This window comes from Hemitrygon akajei, chromosome 14 (genome assembly GCF_048418815.1).
Source record: "Hemitrygon akajei chromosome 14, sHemAka1.3, whole genome shotgun sequence".
In the NCBI taxonomy this organism is placed as follows: domain Eukaryota; kingdom Metazoa; phylum Chordata; class Chondrichthyes; order Myliobatiformes; family Dasyatidae; genus Hemitrygon; species Hemitrygon akajei.
In genome coordinates this window covers 89,309,710-89,325,077 of record NC_133137.1, presented here as the reverse complement: position 1 = coordinate 89,325,077, position 15,368 = coordinate 89,309,710, and the positions used below count along the sequence as shown (strand labels likewise).

Below are 15,368 nucleotides of genomic sequence, written 5' to 3'. Positions count from 1 at the left end.
TGCCTGTTTGTTTATAGCAATCAAATAATGCCTTGGATCTTGGGGTTCATGTCCGTAGATTGCTCAAATTTGCCACTCAAGTTGATAGGGTGATTAAGAAGATGTATGTGGTGTTGGCCTTCATTAGTTAGTGGATTAAGTTCAAGAGCCATGAGGTAATGTTGCAGCTCTATAAAACTGTGGTTAAACCAGAGGAAGCTGTAAAGGGTGTAGAGGAGATTTAGCAGGACGCTGACTGAGAGAGCATTAGAAAGCATGTCTTAATGAGCAAAGCATGAATGAGCTAGAACTTTCCTCTTTGGAGCAAAGTGAGATGAGTGGTGCACACACAAAATGCTGCAGGAACTCAGCTGGTCAAGAGGTATAAAGGGTGGATGTTTCATGCTGAGGCCCTCAGTCGGGATTGGATCTCCAGCATCTGCAGTATCTCTCTTGGAGGATGAGAGTTGACTTGATAGAGGTATACAAAATGAAAGAGGGGTAGATAGTGTACATTCAGCGCCTTTGTTGATGTTAGCAATGGCTAATACACTAGGACAAAATTTTAAGGTGACTGAAGATCAGTATTGGGGGGGGGGATATCAGAGGTAGGTTTTTTAGAGTAGTGTGTGCAGGGAATGTGCTGCCAATGTGTTGCTTATGGTAGAGGCAGATATATTAGGGACATCCAAGAGACTCATATGTAGGTACATGGGTGATAGGAAAATGAAGGCTGTGTGGGAGGGAAGTATGTTCTTGAAGTAGGTTAAAAGGGTGGTACAACCTATAGGCCAAACAGCCTGAGCTGTGCTGTGCTGTTCTGTGTTCTATTTTGCATTAAATGCTAGGTGTAATTTTGTTTTAAATCCTTTTCATGTACTCACAAAAGAATCTCACTTCTCATTGCTTACAGCAGCTAATTGTGATTAATTTTTGCTTTAACAAAAGATTTTCTTTTGGGTGTAAATATTTTTTCTCTATTTTAGGATGCTTCTGAGAATGAGGACGATGATGAAGAGGAGGAGGAAAATACAGACTACCTGACTGACTCTAATAAAGAGAATGAGACTGATGAGGATAACAATGTAAGTGGGACCAGGTAGAGCATCTGTTAACATTTCTTCCCCTCCTCCCCACCCTCCACAGATGCTGCTTGGCCCACTGAGTTCCTTCAGCAGATTGTTGTAACAGATTCCAGTATCTGCAGTCTCTTATGTCTCTGTCTGAGCTACTGTCCCTTCTTTACTGAGATATGTGAACGTTGCACTGCGATCAAGAAGTATATTTTCTAAAAAGTATTACATCTGTTTGTCTCATTCTCATCAAGGAGGAGACTATGTAGCGTCCACACCAGCACTACCAGACTCAAAAGCAGTTACTTGCCCCAAGCAGTAAGGCTGATCAACACCTTATGCATAGATAGTCCTGTGCTTAGTGTCACTTTATGGATATACAGTGAATCAATGTACTATATGTAAAAGCTATGTTATGTTATTTATACTTACTGTGTTCGATGTTATTATTGCATTTTTCATCTTTTATTTTGGAGTAATAATAATTGATTCTGCTAAGTTTTTCCCCCCTAAAAGAATGTATTTGTTCTTGGCTGACAAAGTCCCCTTTTATTTTTATTCTTGCTACCCAGGAGGTAATGATCAAGGGTGGAGGCCTGAAGCACCTTCCTTGTGCAGAAGATGAAGAATTCATACAGGCTTTGGATAAAATGATGCTTGAGAATCTGCAGGTATTTCTAGATGTAATGTTTACACAACATTTTCTAAGTTTAACCAAAGCAAGCAAATCTCACTTTCTGAGGCTCTGTACTGAAAAATTTAAGCAGGGTTTAACTCACTTTCTTAAGCTGATTACATTAAATAAAGGAGGCATGGTAGCATAATACAATTACAGCATCGGGGACCCATGTTCAATTCCATCACTGTCTATGAGGAGTTTGTATGTTCTCCTTATGACCATCTGGGTGCTCTGGTTTCTGCCCACATTACAAATATATATAGGTTAATTGGTCATACTAGAAGCACCAATTACCATGCTGTATCTCTAAATAAAATGTAAATACAGTACTGAAATAATCCTGATGAAGTGCCTTGGCCCAAAATATTGACTGTTTCCCTTTAAAGATGCCGCTTGACCTGCTGAGTTCCTCCAGCATTTAGTGTATATGTTGCTCAAGATTTCTAGCATCTGCAGAACCTCTTCTCTTTGTGCTCTGAGCTCAACTGGTAAAGATTGAATATAATTGAATTCATAGCCCATTTTCAATTAACTGAACAGGATGCATGAATAGAGAAATTATTATTGATCCCAGGGTTACAAGGTTCTTAAGGTTATCCAGTAATTCCTAATGAAAGAAATGCTACACTGTATCAGATCTGTTGCTGACTTTGGCATGGAAGTTTTAAATTTGGTGGATTTGGATGGGCATAAAATTCTAAGGAAATATTTGCAAGAGTAGGGAGGTTCACTCCCTTGGCCAGGCAAATATTTATGACAAAATTTAGATCAGTAAAATGCACTTTTGTTGCAACATCATTTTGCAGCATCCATCTTCAGAGACTCACACAATCCAGGCCAGGATCTCTTCTCCCTGATGACGTCAATAAGAAGGTACAAGGGCTCAAATCCCACACCACCATATTCAGGAACAGTTATTACCCCTCAACCATCAGGCTTGCGAACCAGAGGGGATAACTTCACTCATCCCAACTGTTCCCACAACCTATGGATTTTTTCTCGTGTTTCCGATATTTATTATTATTTTGCCCACAAGAAAATGAATTTCAGGGTTGTATATGATGACGTATATGTACTTTGATAATAAATTTACTTTGAATTTTGCTGATCTTGGGAGTTTGCTGTGTTTGCATGGACAACTGCATTGCCAACAGTACAAAATATCCATGATTAAGAAAACTACACAGCATCAAACACTTTCAGGCGTTCTGGAATCACGGAAGGTGATTTATGAATGCAATCCTTTATTTAACCTATTTGAAAGAGCTGGGTTGTACTTAGTTTTGAAAGTACCATATTGAACCAGTAATTTAAATTTCTATTCATGAAGGAGAAATCTTGTTTGGTTTAGTCAAAAGAGACAGTGAAGTCAAAATTAATTTCCATAAGCTGTTGTAAAACATTTATCGTCACCATTGGAGATGCAAGAGACTGCAGATGCTGGAGTCTAGTTCAAGACAAAAGATGCTGAAGGAACACTAACACAAACAAAATGCTAATAATCTAATCACAAGACAACTTACAATGACCAATTAACCTACGCAGTACGTCTTGGACTGTGAGAGGAAACCGGAGCACCCAGGGAAAACTCAGATTCCATGAGGAGGATGTACAGACTCCTTACAGAGAATGTCAGGATTGAACTCTGTATTCTGATGCCCCGAGCTGCAATAGCATTGCAATAATTGCTAAGCCATGGAGCCCATTAACAGGCAAAAAAAAATGCATTCTTGTCTGAAATTGCTGTGTCCTGCCAGCATGTTTATGCAATAAAATTAAGTGTAATGTGCAGTCATTGGCAGGTAAATTCAGATTTGTCTTGCCAAGTTGTTATTGCACGTATTTTGTTTATGTAATGTCCTCGAAGTAGAATTCTGCTATTTTTAGCAGCATTCCAAATTGTGAGCAAGTTTCTGAATGAATGTTCTTATAATGTGATCTTTAACACTTATGTTTTTCCTGCTGTACACAATAAAACATTTTAACATTTTAAGAAAATCTAGAAACTGAGATTAGAAATGTCCTAACAACACACACAAAATGCTGGTGGAACACAGCAGGCCAGGCAGCATCTATAAGGAGAAGCACTGTCGACGTTTCAGGTCGAGACCCTTTGTCAGATTAGAAATGTCCTCATTTAACTCCAAACCCTCAAAGGAATTAAATGCCTGTAGTTGTAACTAACCAAGCATGATGAGATGACTTCTGAAAGATTTTACAGTTGAGTTGATCTGTACTGAATGACGACAGTTATTTGTGTGTTTTAGCGAGCTTAACGTAAAAAATAATACTCAAGGTTCATCAAAGGGGTAAATGTCTACCATTTTAGAAAAGTTAATAAGGTGACCCATGGCCAAATCAAAAATAATTGATTAGATTGCTAATGTTCAGTATTCAGTGAAAGAACATAAACTGGGAAAAAAGTTATCAGAGACAAGACTGCCTGAACACCATAGAGAGAGAGAGAGGGAGAATATAATGATCTTCAATATTTGCTGGAAAAGTAACGGTTTTTTTCTTTACAAAATATAAAATTCTTGATTTTTTAAAAAATTACAACTTTAAAAGGACAGGCAATGTCAATGATCTTTTATTCCTGATTGAGTAGATACTGGACTACCTTGGAGATCTGTGTTAAAGTTCATTTCATAAACATTGACAATAAGTGCATGTAGGGTGCAGAATTCTATGTCATCTGTTCCATTGTCAGATTCAGGCAGATACAACTGGGAAGTCCCTGTGTTTCAAGATACCATGACTAATGGGGAAAAAACTGTTATTAATTAGCCTATTTATCAAGGTTGACACCTTACAACAGGACTATCCCAGAAGGACCTTGTACATCCATCATTATGGATCCCCACCACCCAGGACATTACTAGCTCTTCTCATGACTCCCATCAGAAAGGAAAGAGAGGACTGAAGACGCACATGTAACATTTTATGAGCAACCTCTTCTCTGCCGTCAGTTTTCTGAACGGACAATGAACCCACAAACACTATCTCACTAGTTTTACTCTCATTTTGCACTAATTGCTTAAGTATTTTATATGTAGCGTTTTTATTGTAATTTATAGTATTTTCATGTATTGCACTGTACTGCGGCTACAAAACAACAAATTTCACAACATATATTAGTGATGATAAATCTGATTCTGAATAATAAAAAGTATGAAAGCCTTTACAGAATTGTTAATAAGAATATTTGGCACTGTTGCTCAGAAGGAAGTATTGGTAAAAAGGACCAAGGATTTGATCAAAGAAAAATTTTAAGGAACCTCCTGTCGAAAGATAGGATTGCGGAAGGGACCTGGAACTTTGCAACTAATTGCTGCAGCTTCTGCTGCCAGGGTGGTGAAAGCTGGGGGTGGGGGGGGGGGGTATAGTACAGGAAACTGGCTGAAGCAGTGCAGAGAGAGTTGGAGTTGATTACAGAAATGGGGAGTGGCAGGCCCATGGAGAGAATTGAAACAACATGAATTTTAAAAAGAACATGAGCCTGCAGGTCCTGGAATCTGGAGCAGCACACAAGCTGCTGGAGGGACAGGACCTAGTGCAGGGGCATGACCCAAAGCTTCAATCACCTCTATCCCTCCATGTGAGGCTTGACCCACTGAGATTTTAAAAATGATTTTCTGATCAGCTGGGATCCAGCGTAGATCAAGGCTGATTGATGAGCAGTACTTAATGTTATATGTAGGCAGTGGTTTGGGGTAACTTGAGTGATGGAGAACTGATGTCCAACCAGTATTTGAAATTGGCAAAGATTGGGACAATAAAAATGGGATTGGGTGTTTCCACACAGGTGGTCTGAAGAAATCAGTGTTAGAGGCAGAAATTGGTGTTTTTATTGATGATGCAGATGACCTCTTCTCTAGGTCAGTTAGAATAATCAAAAGTAGGACAAGAATGATGTGGTTTCAAGTAAAATAAAACAGTGCCTTCTGAGTAATTATCAAATATGTATTGTAGCGTACATTTCTCTTTGTATGTGTAAACACTTTTAAACTTAGAAAGATCCATGTTGTTCACTTGTGCCCCAGAAGGAAGAAATTTGGTCTCCTTACTCAGTCTGGCATTTCAACTTGTTCTGTTGTATAAGACAGTGGACTTGGAATGGAAAGGAGCTTGAGAATTCCAATAGAGGATTCATTGAGTTTGTTGAAAAATTATTAAATGTTTTCATTACAATGTTTTCATTCAATTTTAGTCAAGTCTGTGGTCAATCATCATTCTGAGGAACATAGTATCAGTTGGACTATATTTATGGGAAACACGAGGGGGATCATCTTCTGTCATATTGTAGTGAGAATGTGAAATGACCTGCCAGTGTGGACTTGATTTTAACCTTTAAGTGAAATTTGGATAAATGCATGGATGGGAGGGGTATGGAGGGCTAGGTCCAGGTGCATGTCAATGAGGCTAGGTAGAATAATAGTTTGGCACAGACAAGATGGGCTGAAGGGCGTGTTTCTGTGCTGTAGTGCTCTGACTGTGGGTTATTGCCTCCATCTCGAGGTGAATTAGTTATTGGCAGTAAATACTGGTTTTGCCTTTACATCCACTTCCCATGAAATGAATCAAACTAAAGTTGCCAGACCAGCCTGGCCATGTTGATACAGCAACATGTTTAGATCAAACCTGGGAAGCTATAGAATTTGAAGTAATTAAATTCGGAGTTAAAATGCTTGTACCAATGGTAACTCTGAAACTATCAGATTATTATATTAAATCAAAGTTTCTCATGTCCTTCTGGGAAGCAAACCTGCCCTTTTAATCTGATAGGGTCTGAATGCCAAGGGTGATGATAGAGGCAGGTACATTAGGGGCATTTAAGAAATTGTTAAATTAGCACATGGATGATAGAACAATAGTGGGCTACATGGGAGGGAAGGTTTAGATTTATCTTGGAGTAGGTTAATGGATTGGGACAACGTCGTAGGTCAAAGTGACTGTACTGCATCATTTCCATTGAATTATTTTACTCTTTCTTTTAAATTCCTTCAAATTTGCATTGCCTTTTCTTAACTATTTATTTAATTGTTAAAGATTGCTAAATAAAGATGATAAAGGTAGAGGAGCCTGAAGACACACACTCAACGTTTTAGGAACAGCTTCTTCCCCTCTGCCATCAGATTTCTGACTGGGTCAATGAACCTATGAATATTATCTCACTATTTTTGTTCTCTTTTTGTACTAATTTTAAAAAATTAAATATATAGTGCGTGCACGCGCACACACACACTTTTTGTAATTTATAGTATATTTTATTTATTGCACTGTACATGCAAAACATTGTATGCCGTTGGTACTAAATCTCATACTGATTCCAAAGTGGGATATCTAAGCTCTTTTGATTAGAACGAGGAGACTCTCTGTAGTAGGTACAGCAATACCAATTAAGTAATAATGAGTATAAACTGATATAAAATAGCCTGCTGCTAACAGGTGCCTTGACAAAAGAAATTTCAAATTAAACATGAAATGTTAGAACTACTTGCACTAAAATTATTCTGGTTCTTGGTGCAGCAACGAACTGGTGAGTCGGTCAAAGTTCACCAATTAGATGTGGCGATTCCACTCCAGCTGAAGAGCCAATTGAAAAAAGGACCCCCTCCCCAGGGAGGGGGAGAAGGGGACTCTGAGAGCTCGGAAACCATGCAGTTTGTAATGCTTACCAGAAGGGGCAACAAACAACAGGTACTGTGTATGTTAATAATGCTTGTGTAGCTGTGTGTTTGGGTGTGGTGTTATGTTGCAATCTGAACTGAACCGGGCTTGGTGTTTAGCTGTCCTTTTTAATCCTAGGGAACCCAATTTACCTAATGCACTGCACTCCAGTAATATTGATTGGATTATCCCTTGGATAAAGTTTTTCTTTATCTTTAATTTTACTGCTGCATTCTTGGCATTGCCAGCAGTTGCTTTTATTTTGCATGTTTTCATTTAATCTGTGGAAAAATAAATAAATCTTGTGTGTCCAATTAATTTTACAATATAAGCATCGCTCTTTAAATGGATATGTAAATTTATTTATTGTCATATGCACAATGAAAAGCTTTGTTTTACATCATCAATGCAAATCAGTTCATCACATCATTGTACAAAGGAAAACAGTAACAGAATGCTGAATATACTGTTAGAGTTGCAGAGAGAGTGCGCAGGTAGCCAATAAAGTACAAAGGCCATAATGAGGTAGATTGTGAGGTGAAGAATCCATCTTGTCGTACTGGGGATTGATCGTTTGTTTACAACAGAATGGAAGCTATCCCTGAGATTGGTGGCACTGAGGATCTAACAGTATGGAAATATATCAAAATTAATATTTCAAAAGCAAATGTAAAAATCACAAACTTGGAAGGAACATGTTTTGACTAACCATAGATCTTGCAACAGGCCCCTTCTTTGCTGGATTCAGTTTACGCTGAATAGAATTCATGCTTTTGATAGTCTATCTAGAGGTGAAGCACTTCCGTTGGAGTTATAGCATAATGCAACATGGAAGCAGATCCTTTGGCCCACTAGTCCATGCTGACCACAGCGTCCCCTCCCTGCTAGACCCAGTTGTCTTGTTCAACCCATAACCCTCTGTGTTTATCCAAATTTACCCATCTTAACCACTTCCTCTTTCTGCTCATTCCAGTACTCGCTACCCTCTGTGTGTTAACAGAAAAAGGTTACCTTTCCTATCTCTTTTAAATCTCTCCCCTCTTGTATCTTTGCCCTTCAGTTTTGGACTCCCCAACCCAGTAGAAATACTATGACCATCCACCTTATCCATACCTCTCATGATTTTGTAAATCTCTGAGGTTACCCCTCATTCTCCTACACTGCAGGGAATAAAGATTCAGCGTGGCCAACTTCTCCCTCTAACCTAGTCCAGACAGTATCTTTGTCAATCTCTTCTGCACCTTTCTAGTTTAATGATGGTTTTTTTTATAACAGAATGACCAGAACCCTACACAATTTCACTCACTCCATCTGACTTTCTACCAGTTCAAACTCTGAATCTACTGCTGCGCTAGCACAGTTTAAACTTTTTTTTTTCAGATTTCTCGTTCAGTGTTATTGCCAGTGCTTTATCCTCATATGAATCACCTCTCAAAAATCTTGATATGGTTGATATGCATATGCATGATATGGTTGATGTAGAGGAAGCAGTTGGGGCATATTAACAACATTTAAAAAGTACATAGATTGTAAAGGTGTTGTGGGACACAAGACCTTTAGACCACAGGAGCAGAATAAAGCCATTCTGCCCACAAGTCTGCACTGCCAAACAATCCCGGCTGTTTTATTTGCCCTCTCAGTTCCATTCTCCTGCCTTCTCCCCATAATCTTTTGAGACCCTGGCTGATCAAGAACTTATCAACCTTTACCTACCAACCACACCCAATATGGGTCTAACTAAGATAGGCATTTTGGCCCACAAGGAATGGTTGGGCTGAAGAGCCTGATTCCATGTTTTAAGATATTTTTCTCCTTTAACAGAGCTATATAAATGTAAGTCTCCCATCCAGGCTAAATAATCTAAGATGGTCTGCTTTTGCTGATAAATGAGACCCATAAGAGCGCAAGTTATCCTAGAATCTCTTCTACACTACTACCGCGTTATGCTACTTGTGTGCCTCAGTTACTGGAAGCATTTGTTATAATCTGTCCTGTGAACTGTACATAGACACCGTGACCTTCCCTCACTTTTATTCTACTGCTTTGGCTGTATATACAATTGTATTTCATTATGTTTCACTTATTGTAATAGGTAGACATCTTGTTTATGCAGCATTTTAGTAAGCTTCTTGTATTTGTGAATCTTCTTCACAAAGTAGATTATACAAAACCATTTTTAAAGGCTAAGTAATACACACAATATGTTTCACCCATCATCTGTCACCTTATGCTCCTTCCCTACCCCCAACTTATTTTGCCATCATATTTCAAAGGTTCAGTTTAATGTCAGAGAAATGTATGCAATATACATCCTGAAATGCTTTCTCTTTGCAACCATCCATGAAAACAGAGAAGTGCCCCAAAGAATGAATGACAGTTAAATGTTAGAACCCCAAAGTCCCCCCCCCCCCAGCTCCCCCCTCTCGCTCGTAAGTGGCAGCAAGCAACAATCCCCCCTCCCCCCACCGGCAAAAAAAAGCATCGGCACCCACCACCGAGCACTCAAGCGTGAGCAAAGACACAGGCTTGCAGTTACCCCAAAGACTTCGCGTTTCACCTGGTATTCGACATAACACAGGTTCTCTCTCTCCCCCTAATAAGGGAGAAAGAGGTGTCTCCATTTTCCCTGCAAGCGGGGAGACATAACAAACAACTTGCTGGTTGACGATGTTAAAAGTCTGCCATGTCACTTTTTTCAAACTCTGTGCCTAAAAAACTGGGCACACAATCGCAGATATCTCAACTTCCCAGACGACACACGGGTCTCCTGTCGTGACACCGACCCTTGATCCGCCATCTCCAGAGCCCTGAGATCCTAGGCTTCCAAATCCGACCCGGACTCTTAGGCCGAACCTTTGGCGTGCCGAACAACAACGGTTGGCTGTGAAACCCCGACAGCGGGTCCCATTCCTGCAAAGAACCGTAATCAGCATGTAACTCCAGGTCAGGGTCTTCAAAAGAATCCTGAAAGGGAAAAATATGGATGTTAAAGATGGAAATAGAGCTGTTTCCGAAGTTGTAAGCGAAGGAGTTGCCGTTAGGTGCTATTAACCCTCCTAAGCTCTGCCTATATATGACCTTTAGTGAATGATCTATGAACACTACCTCACAATTTTTGCTTTCTTTTCGCATTATATATTTTTAAATGTAATTTATAGTGTATTTTATGCATCACGTTCTAGCCTGGTTTTTGATTCTGGCTTCTGCCTCGTTTCTTTCCGATCCTTATGAATGATCAACTGTTTATTTCCCCTCCATAGATGCTACCTGACCTGGTAAGCTCCTCCAGTATTCTGTATGTGTCGCTCAAGATTTTCAGCACCTGCAGAATCACTTTGTGTTTTTGAAAGGCTTCAAAAAAGTATTGTAGTGGAGTCCCAATTCTCTGACCTTGTGTATCTGAAAGAGCTGTTAAAATGTTAAATTTTTTTTATGGTTATATAAATAGGAATGTAGTGTTTACCATAGGTTAAAAATTTACCCGTTTGCAAAATGTGTGTCCACTTTCAGCCTGATTTACAATGACTACCTTCCATAATTACCTGCAGCATAATTTGCAGCCCCAGTAAATGTCTTATAAACTGCACAGAAATTAATTCATAATAAACATGAGATTCTGCAGATGCTGGAAATCTAGAGAAACAAACACAAAATGCTGGAGGAACTCTGCAGGACAGGTACCTTCTATGGAGAGGAATAAACGGTCAACATTTGGGCCAAGACCCTTCATCAGCACTTAGTAAAATCAAAGTTAAAGTAAAATTTATTATCAAAGTACATATATATTACCAGATATGTCTTTGAGATTCAGTAAAGCAGCATTCATCATCGAGGACCTCCGCCCCCCCCCCCCCCCCCCCCCCACCATCCAGGCCATGCTGTCTTCTCGCTGCTGTCAGGAAGGAGATACAGAAACACACCACCTGGTTCAGGAGCAGTTGTTGCCCCTCAACCATTAGGCTCTTGGCCTAGAGGGGATGACTTCATTCACCCCATCACTGAACTGTTCCTGCAACCTATGGATTCACTTTCAAGCACTGTTCATCTCATGTTCCTGATATTATTTACTTATTTACTTTTTCCCTTTATTTTTGTATTTGCACAGTTTGTTGTGTTTTGCACACTGGTTGGTTGTCCTTTTGGGTGTGGTCTTTCATTGATTCTATTATGTTTCTTGTTCTTACTGTGAATGCCCACAAGATGATGCGTCTCAGGGTTGTGTATAGTGACATATGTACTTTGACAATAAATATACTTTGAACTTTGAATTTTCTTGCAGGCATTTACAGAAAAATAAAGAAATACAATAGAATTTATGAAGAACTGTGTATATAAAGACTGACAAATTTAGAATTGAGATACAGATTTTAAAAGCAAAACTAGTTATGGGTTGTCCAAAATTTGTGTTTTGTGTGTTGAAGCCTGTTAAGATTGTGCTTTAATAGTTGGGTTTGTGGGATCTGAGTGATGAAGCTATGCTTTGTTCTGAAGGACCTTTTTGGTGTTTTCTAAAAGGGCGGCTTCTTTTGGCACCTCTGAGTAAGTTTCTTTTAAATACAGATTCTTCTGGTTTGACGGATTCCAAAGTTTTGAGGCCATAGACTACTTATAATTTGTTTTAACACAAACAGAAAAAAACAAGGGTTCTTTTGAGAGCATTAGAGAGAGCTCTTCAGAAGGTACTTACAGTCAACTGCAGGAAAATATGGAGGTAGACTAATAAGGTAGAGCCAGTTCTTTGGTTTCACTGTGGAAACTTAAATAGCACTCATGATGCTAGAACATACAAATTGTTCACCTTGCACAGTTTTAGAGCTGTCGTCCCTATATACAACAACAGCAAAAGTTTGAGATCATTTAATGTTGGCCAGGCTAGATTTTTTTTCCTTGGAACGTAGGAGGATGATGGGGGGGGGAGGTGGGGGGCAATCTTATAGAAGTATTTATAATTGTGAGAGGCATAGATAATAGTGATGGTAACAGTCTTTTCCCCAGGGTAGGGAAGTCCAAACCAAAGAGGCATCATCATATTATGAGAGGAACGAGATTTACAAGAGACCCAAGGGGTGAATGTATGGAGCTAGTTTCCAGAGTTAGTATTTGAGGCAGATACATTCGTATGACTTAAGAAGCACTTGGATAGGTACATGGTGGGGCAAGGCTTGGAAGGATGTGGGCTGAACACAGGAAATTGGGACCAGCAATAAGCATTGTGGTTGGCATGGACTATTTGGGTCGAAGGGCCTGTGTCCTTGTTGTCTTGCTCTTTGACATAAATGTTTCTAGACATGTTATCAAACATAGTCAAAGCCAAGCCATTTAAAGGAACATTAGGAGGCGGGAACGGCAAGCTCAGTAGTAAAATCAAGAAAAAATTATATTGGGGGGGTGGGGAGGTGTGGGTAGAAAAATCTCAAGCAGATCTTTTGCCGTTGAAGACACTTGAGCTTGTAATGGTTTGACTTAAATTTGGATACAAGAAACAGGCCAGAATTGGCACGGCTTGTGGAGTCAGAAAACTTATGACACATAGAGGCCATTCTGCTCATAAAGGACTGCCCAGCTAGTCCTACCTCCAGTACGTACCTGGGTACTCTCTAAAAGTTGTGCAAGTTTCTGCCTCCAATAGTAAATCCCTTGGCCATTAAAGCAAATCTTAAATACCTTTCTCAGCCACCTTATCCAGCTTTCCTGCTACCTTCAAGGAGTTCTCTTCTACTAGACTTCATTAATCTTCTGTTTATTGTGCATTTTCTTGTTGAGCCTGTACATTGCCCCACTCTTCTTGTTTAAATTCCATTCAAAATATTTCTGCTCCATTTGTTTTCAGGCCACCTCCTTTCTCCTGAATTTCAGGTTCAGATTTATTTATTACACATATTTAAAAACAGAGTGAAATGTGTAATTTACGTTAACAGCCAACACACCCAAGGATGTGCTGGGAACAGCCCACAAGTATTGCCATGCATTCCAGCGCCAGCATAGCACGTCCACAATGTTCAGCAGACAGCAGAGCCAGCAAAACAAAAGCACAAGTGATCCTGCTGGAAATCTAGAGCAACACACACAAAATGCTGGAGCAACTCAGCAGGTCAGGCAGCGTCGATAGAAGTTAATAAAAGATTGACTTTTTGGGCTGAGACCCTTCGTCAAGCAGGACAACAAAACAAGCCCCTTTTCAAACCTTCCCACCCATTCACTCTCATACTCGCTCACTCGCAGACTGCCTCTGGGCCTCCAGTCCTTCAGTCCTTGTCCCTGGATTCTTAGATTCAGGAAAAATAGCTTTTCTCCTTGCTGTCAACCATGAACACATTTTGTATCATCACTACCTACCTAGACTGCCTACACTTGAGTCTAAATCAAGTTCACATAAGAAGCAAGGGGAAGTGTATCCCAGAGGGTTTTATGGCCGTTGATAATCAGAGGCAAAGAGGGATGAGGCCATGGGTGAGATTTGAATACACGGTTGAGCACCTTAAAATGAAGGCATTGCTTAATCTGATGCAAACACAGGAATGTGAATTGGCATGAATTTGGATAACGTTCAAACATTTCAATATCTCGATGAGCTGAATGATAGAATGTGATCAAGATACTAATAGAGCAATTTAGTATATGTCCACAGATCACACCCATTGAGAAATGGAGGAGCAGGGGGCCTCTCATCCCCTCTGTCAACTACCTCAGTCATGCACTTTAAATAATTTTTAATCTATTTGCATTTCATTTGCATGCTGGTATTTATGTACATTTATTCCGTATCTGTACCCTAACTTTTATATAATTTTTTATAATTGTTGAATATTATTGTTTTATTTTGCACATTACGCCAACACACCGGAGCAAATTCCTTGTAAACCTACAGTATATGGCAAATCAAGTTGAGCCATCATCCTTCACAGGAAACTTTCTTTTTTATACTTGAGGTGTTGATAGGATTTTTGTCAGCAGTGGGAGCAGTGATGTTGGAAATATGCAGTTCTAGTGATACTATACGTTTGAAATCCAAATTGTGGGATTAAATGCAGCGGCAAGGATGGATAGGATCTGGCTCAATTTTACAAAGTTGCAGGGGAGGATTGTCATGATGATCAAAAATGATTGTGCTAGTCTTATGAAGATGCGATAGACTGCAGATGCTGGAGGAACTCCAAGTCAGGCAGTATCTATGGAGGGAAATAGTTGATGTTTCAGGTTGAGAACTGTCATGTGCTCTGGATGTAGAGGGGAGAAAGCCAGTGGAAAAAAGTGGAGGAGAAGCGGGCTGGACCCAGCTCTTGCTCCTACCCTACCCCTCACCTTTTGATATTACTACTCTGATTTGTAGCCCAGATTAAGGGTCTTGACCCAAACCATCAACTGTCCATTTCCCCCCACGTTTGTGTCTGACCTAGTGAGTTGAAGCCTGCTAGCTGGAGGACTGTCCATGTGGGTGCGAGGGAGGAAAGGGGTTTGTTTTGCTGTTGTTTTTCTGTTTTTTTTTTGTTATGTTCTGCTAAGCATTGATATGTTGGCTCTAAAAATATGTGGCAACACTTGCGAGCTGCATTCAGCACATCACTAGATGTGTTGGTTGTTAATACAAACAACTCATTTCACTGTTATGTGATAAATCTGAATGTGAGTTCCCCCAGCAGATTGTTTGTGGTTTTGGTCTTGTGTTGAGTTGGAGGAAATTTCAGTCTTGGAAGAGTGGAGGAGCCGGCAAAATGGTTGAGCAGTAAACCTGGGTCATGTCAGTGTGCAAGTGCAAGCAGATGCTGTATTTTCAAATCAAAAGTCAAAGGAAAGTAGGGGAAGTCGAGGGGACGCACATAGCAGTCCTCATCGAGAGATCGGCAATGGAAACGAGCAGTTTCAAGTTTCAACATCTCTGAAGATTTGTCCTTATTGATTCAATTGCAACGAAGGTACGACAATGGCTATCTTTCATTGGGAGTTTGAAGAGATTTGGTACATCACCA

The 15,368-nt window shown here is 39.8% G+C and overlaps 1 protein-coding gene across 8 annotated transcripts in view; it reads left to right on the top strand.

Annotated features, from left to right (window-relative positions):
- upf2 (UPF2 regulator of nonsense mediated mRNA decay) overlaps nt 1–15,368 on the top strand; it is a 117,119-nt gene that overhangs the window by 61,464 nt on the left and 40,287 nt on the right. For all 8 annotated transcript variants that reach the window (XM_073066544.1, XM_073066547.1, XM_073066545.1 and 5 more), the window contains exons 19-21: nt 966–1,064; nt 1,625–1,723; nt 7,261–7,431. In XM_073066544.1, the coding sequence (XP_072922645.1) occupies nt 966–1,064; nt 1,625–1,723; nt 7,261–7,431 (369 nt within the window). The remainder of the gene's footprint in view (nt 1–965; nt 1,065–1,624; nt 1,724–7,260; nt 7,432–15,368) is intronic.